This window comes from Calidris pugnax, unplaced genomic scaffold (assembly GCF_001431845.1).
Source record: "Calidris pugnax isolate Ruff unplaced genomic scaffold, ASM143184v1 scaffold113, whole genome shotgun sequence".
Classification (NCBI taxonomy): domain Eukaryota; kingdom Metazoa; phylum Chordata; class Aves; order Charadriiformes; family Scolopacidae; genus Calidris; species Calidris pugnax.
This window is the reverse complement of record NW_015090879.1, coordinates 601043-606350: the sequence shown is the minus strand read 5'-3', so window position 1 is coordinate 606350 and position 5308 is coordinate 601043. Positions and strand designations below refer to the sequence as shown.

Below are 5308 nucleotides of genomic sequence, written 5' to 3'. Positions count from 1 at the left end.
GTGAATGGCTCCAGATACATGAATAAATAATTACATTAATTCTTCGTTAAGGGCTGGGGGAATACGGCGGGTGGCAGGAGCGGGGCACGGGGCTGGGGACTGCACCCTCCTGCAATCCCCTGGTGCAGGGGCTGCTCTCCCCGCTCTCCTTGCAGCCTGTCAGCGCTTAACACCTAATAAATTAATAATCAGCACGCAGCTTAAGTAGGTCTGGAAAGTGGAAAATAACATCCGTAAAGATCTTGCATCCCCGAGGCCTTTTAGGCAGGAGCAGAGTGCGGAGAAGGCAGACAGATTTGTCTGCCTGTCCATCTGCCGGAGGAGCAGACAGACCCGTAATCTGTCCGTCTGCCTCCGCCCCGCAAATCCCCGGCGCTTCCCGACCCACCAAAGCCCCGGGACCTGGCGGAGAAGCCCATGAGGAGCCGGAGCCTCCTCTGCCCCGCTCCGCTTCCCTGCCCAATGCCCGGGCACGGAGGAGCCCGACCCGTGGCCAAGGTGGTGATGGTGGGATGGGGTCCCTGGCGAGCGGGGCTGTACTGGTTTCCACTGGGAGGGTTGGGTTTGGTGTTTGGTTTACGCTGGAAGGCCATCAGTGGGTTTCTGCCCTCCATGGGCTCTCCTGGTGTAACGGCTTCTCTGTGTCACCAACGACACGCAGGGGAGGAAAAAAGCCTCTTCCCTGGAACAACCGGCCATGGGTCTGCCCGGGGGGACCCACGCTCACCCCACAGAGCTCCGGGGCTCCGGTGTGGCTGCACCAAGCGCCGCCGAGCACTCCCCGTGCTGCTGCCGGCAGCGCCGTCAGGACAGACATCTGCAGCGGAGCCGGGCCTTGGAAGAGGAGGCACGGCCGGGAATCCACGGGGAAAACGGGTCTATTTATAAACACATCCTTACGCAGCGCCGCAGAAGAGGGTTTTCAAGAAAAGCCGGGATCAAGAGAGACGTGGCAACTGGGGATTCCTCCGAGATGAAAGCCGCTAGGACACAGCATGCGAGGTTTCCTGCATCGCCTCTGACAGCGATGGGGGGCTGCCCCCCCAAAGCAGCTCTGCGTCTTGACCTGTCTCATCATGCTGAAGTTTGCCCTTTGGAGACACCCCATCCACCTCCCATCGCTCCAGCAGGAGAGCCGCAGGGTGTAAAGCACTTCTTCCCCTCCAGAGAAAGGTGGAAGAGATCTGGGCTTTGCAGGGGGGCTGGCGGACGAGGGGGGACACTATGCCCACCAGCTCCAGCTGAGCCAGTGGCACCACAGCCACCCTGCCAGCCCCATCCCCACCCCCAGCCCCATAAATCCCCTCTGGAACAAGCCCGGCCACCCCTCCAGCCCATCACTGAAGGAAACATCTTCCCAGCAAGCAGTCGGTTTCACGGCACGGGACACACGTTTGCACCCCCAACCCAGCAGAGTGGCAAAGCCACCCCAGGGCTGCCACTGTCACCCCAAAGGCTGCACCCCCAGAGCCCCCTCCCAGCTCCCAGTGCCCACAGCGGGGTCAGCGCAGATGGGTGGTGGGTTACTGGGGGTGCTCACCTTGGTGGTCCCTCTGTGGATTCAGTACGGGAGGACGGGAGCATCTCAGGATCGTCACATGGGTGGGTGGTCTTGGATGGGCACTGCGAAAGCCGGTGCTTGCTCAGGCTTGCTCAGCACAGCCAAAATGTGGGACAGCATGGTGGGATGGAGATGGGATGGGATGGGATGGGGATGAGGATGGGATGGGATGGGTCGGCGTGGGACAGGACAGCAGCATGAAAACTCTTTGCATTCCTCCAGAGGAGCCAGGACAAAATGAATCTCAGCAGAAAGACGGAAAATTGCTCCCAGAAGGTGAAAAGAAAAGTGTGGGGTTGGCACAGACACTGCCCAATGCCAAACGGGGCAGAGGGGAGGGCTGGCCAGCTGTGGCTTTGGTGGGTTTTGCTCCCCAGCAGGCAGTGGCTGGGGACACTGGCCTGGAGCTCGCACTCGGGAAGGAGTGGCAGAAGACGGAGCGTGTTTACTGACTGACTCAATACACTCTCTTGGACTGTTTGTCTTCCCAAAGCAAACCGCCTCACTACGCTCTGAAAAGCACGTGCTTTTAAACGGGGTACATCCTCCACGGCTCCCTGGCAGCCCCGACGGCCGCTGGGGCCACTCTCCATCTTGCAGATGGCCGAGGGCGGCGGGACCGGCGGCCATCCAGCGGCTTTATCAACTGGCAACCAAAAGTCAATAAGGAAGATGCCGCCTGTTTTAATTAACAGAGAAATTTCGCTGTAACGGGGGTGAGATGATGCGTGCCGGGGGGGGTGGCGGGGAGGAGAGAGGACAGAGACAAAACATGACCTTGTTGGCGGAGCGCACACAGCGGCACATTGTTTTCCCCCTCGGAGATGCTGGCCTTGATCCTGCGTGGGCTCCGCAGCGCAGCTGGGTGCTGGGGGGTTTGGGGGGGTCCCACCTGCCCGCGGCAGCTCCGGGGCTGGTTTGGCAGGAGTAGGGTCCCAGGAAGGCACCGGGGTCGTGGGGCTCGGGACACGGCACTCGGGAGGGTGGCCCGTGGCAGCCGCTGGCACGGTGGCCAGGGAACGCTGGTGGCTTGGCCAGGCACAAAAAGGTCTTGAATTTTGGGTGCCTTCAGTGAAATCAGCTGTGCCGGGGTGCCAAGGGAGATCCCAGGGGAGTCCCCCACGGCCACTGATGGCTCCACGCTGCGGTGAGGCTGTGGTTGGTGGCAGCACCGGGAAGCTGCAGGCCCCTCGCCAAAATCAACATCCACTTTGGTTTAGTCTCCTGTTTTATTTTCTCCTCAGCTCTGCCTTTTCCGGGAAAGCTGAGAGGAGGAAGAACCAGAGCGGACAAAAACCTACCGGTCTGCGTGCCAGGGGCAGGGATCCGGGGTGTGACCCACGGCACAACCTGTCCCCCGCAGGCAGACCCTCCGGGGGGCTGATGGGGCTGGGGTGAGGGGTACCCGGGGGGAGCAGTGTCCTGGGGCGCTGGGGCTGGGGGAAGGAGTGTGTGAGGTGATGGGACAGGGGTGACCTGCACCATGAGAGTGTCCTGGGGTGATGGGGCTGGGACAAGCGGTACCATGGGGATCCTCCCAGCCATGATGGGACTGGGATGAGCAGCACCCCAGGGGTGATGGGGCTGGGGGCAGAGGCCCCCCATGGATGATAGGACTTGGGTCAGAGGCACCCCAGGGGTGATGGAGCTGAGGGCAGAGGTACCACAGGGGTGTTGGGTCTGGGATGAGCAGCACCCCGGGGTGAGGGGGCTGGGGGCAGAGACACCCCAGGGGTGTCAGGGCTGAGGTGAGCAGCATCCCAGGGGTGTCAGGGATGGGGGCAGAGGCACCCAAGGAGTTAGGCGGCGGGGGGGGTGAGCAGCACCCCACTCCCCTTCCCCCCCTCCTCCCCGCAGCCTGCCCTCGCCCCTCCCGGGGCTGCCCCGGCCTCGGGGGGCACAAAGCCGGGGCGTGGGGGGGAACGGCCCCGTCGATACCCCCCATCCCCGCCGGGGCGGTGGCTCCATCCCGCTCCCCCGCCCCCGGGGCGGGCTCGGCGGCGGCCCGCCCCCGCTCCGTGCCTTATTACCGGGGCGGCGGGGGGCTCTGCCCACTCCCTCTCGGCGCCGCTCGCCCGCCGAGCGCAGCCGCCGCGGCGGGGTCCGCCCGACGGGTCCGCACCATGGGCAGCCAGGGCTCCAAGGCGGCCAAGGCGGAGGCCAGCGCTCCGCCAGCCGGCCACGCCGCCGCCACCGAGCCCGGTAAAGCCAACGGGCAGGTAAGTACCGGAGGGGGGGGGAATGAAGGGGGGCACCGGGGATCCGCGCCGTGCGCCCCGCCGGGGCGGGCTGGCGAGGGAACAAAGGCTGCCGGTGGCCGCTCGGTGGGGATGGGGGCGGCGGTGTCCCGGGGGAACCCTCCTGCCCGACGGGCACCACCGGAGCGATGCGGCACCGCCCGCGCCGCGCCCCGGGGCTCCCTCCCGCCACCGGGCGGGGGCTCCGACCGCCGCCGCGCCCCGGTACCGGGAGTGGAGCTCGGGCGCCGCCCGGTGGCAGCGAATTGTGTCGTGTGTGTGTGTGTCCCCCACCACCCCATCGTGCATCCCTCCCGATGCTTCACCCCCCTCCCCATACCCAGTGCCCCCCCTCCCCGTGCCCGGTGCTCCCCGTTTCCCCGGCGGGGGGCGGGGTTTTGGGGAGGGGGTGCCGAGTCCCGCTTGTTCCTAACGCGGTGCTCCGTTCCCTCCCCCCCGCCCCTCAATCCCTCCTTCCCCTCTTCTTTTCTCCGCAGGAAAATGGCCATTTGAGGTTCAACGGGGACATGACGCCCAAGGCGGTCGGCGAAGGGGCGCCCGTGAACGGGAACGGCTCTGCCGAACCCCTCCCGGAGGAGAGCAAGGGGGAGGCGGGCGGCGGGGACGCCATCGAGCCCGCTCCCCCCGCCGAAGAGGGGGACGCCAAACCCGAAGGCGCCGCGGCCCCAAAGGACACCCCCAAGAAGAAGAAGAAGTTCTCCTTCAAGAAATCCTTCAAGCTGAGCGGGATCTCCTTTAGGAAGAACAAGAAAGAAGCCGGGGACTCCTCGGGGTCCTCTCCGACGACGGAGGAGCAGGGGAAGGTGGAGGAGAACCCCACTTGCTCGGCGACAGGGGGGACGGAGCCGTCGGCTCCCCCCGAGGAGGGGACAGCGGAGGAACAGGGCAGCCCCGGGGAGAGCGGCGATGGGCAACAGCAGGGAGCTAAGGAACCCAAGGCTGCAGAAGCCGGGGAGAAAGAGGAGGAGAAGCAGCAGCCAGGGGGGGAAAACCCTGGGGACACAGCCAAACCAGAGGAGCCCTCAAAACCCGCGGAGCCCGAGCCCACGACAGCCCCCGTGGCGGCAGCGGAGCAGAAGGAAGAGTAGAGCCCACTTTGGCATCGTCCTGATTTAAGACTCTCACACCATCCCAGTAACACCATGGACTCGCTGCCGTGTGTCCCCCCCTCCCCAGCACCTCCCTGTCCCACCTAGGACTGACAACGCTCTCTAAAACCTATCCCTCCTCCTGTTATTTCTTCCCACCCCCTCCCTCCCTTCTTAGAAAGCTGGTTTGGATTCCCACCACCACAACTCGGAGCAGTTTTATCTTGAACCCCTTGGAACTGGGGAGGAAGACTATCCTGGACATAACTGGAATTTACAGTTTGTAAGACCCCCAGCTCTCCCCCCACCCCGGCTCTGGTCTCCTGATTGTCCCCTGTCCTCGCCCCCGACCCCGGCAGCCCCCGAAGCCCAGCAAACCAGTGACTGTTCAACGGATTCTT

At 64.6% G+C, this 5308-nt stretch overlaps 1 protein-coding gene across 1 annotated transcript; it reads left to right on the top strand.

The window, feature by feature from the left end:
• Positions 1-3604: 3604 nt before the first annotated feature.
• MARCKSL1 (MARCKS-like 1) lies at positions 3605-5302 on the top strand. The gene is made up of 2 exons (XM_014946504.1): positions 3605-3780; positions 4296-5302. The coding sequence occupies exons 1-2, from the start codon at positions 3685-3687 to the stop codon at positions 4905-4907; spliced, it is 708 nt and encodes a 235-aa protein (XP_014801990.1). The 5' UTR covers positions 3605-3684; the 3' UTR covers positions 4908-5302.
• The last annotated feature ends 6 nt before the right edge of the window (positions 5303-5308 follow it).

What these genes read in the sequence shown, in the direction of transcription:
- MARCKSL1 (XM_014946504.1), top strand. Translation starts at nt 3,685, where the DNA reads ATGGGCAGCCAGGGCTCCAAGGCGGCCAAGGCGGAGGCCAGCGCTCCG. An exon ending in CCGGTAAAGCCAACGGGCAG is followed by an intron (nt 3,781 to 4,295) that starts GTAAGTACCGGA and finishes TTTTCTCCGCAG; the next exon opens with GAAAATGGCCATTTGAGGTT.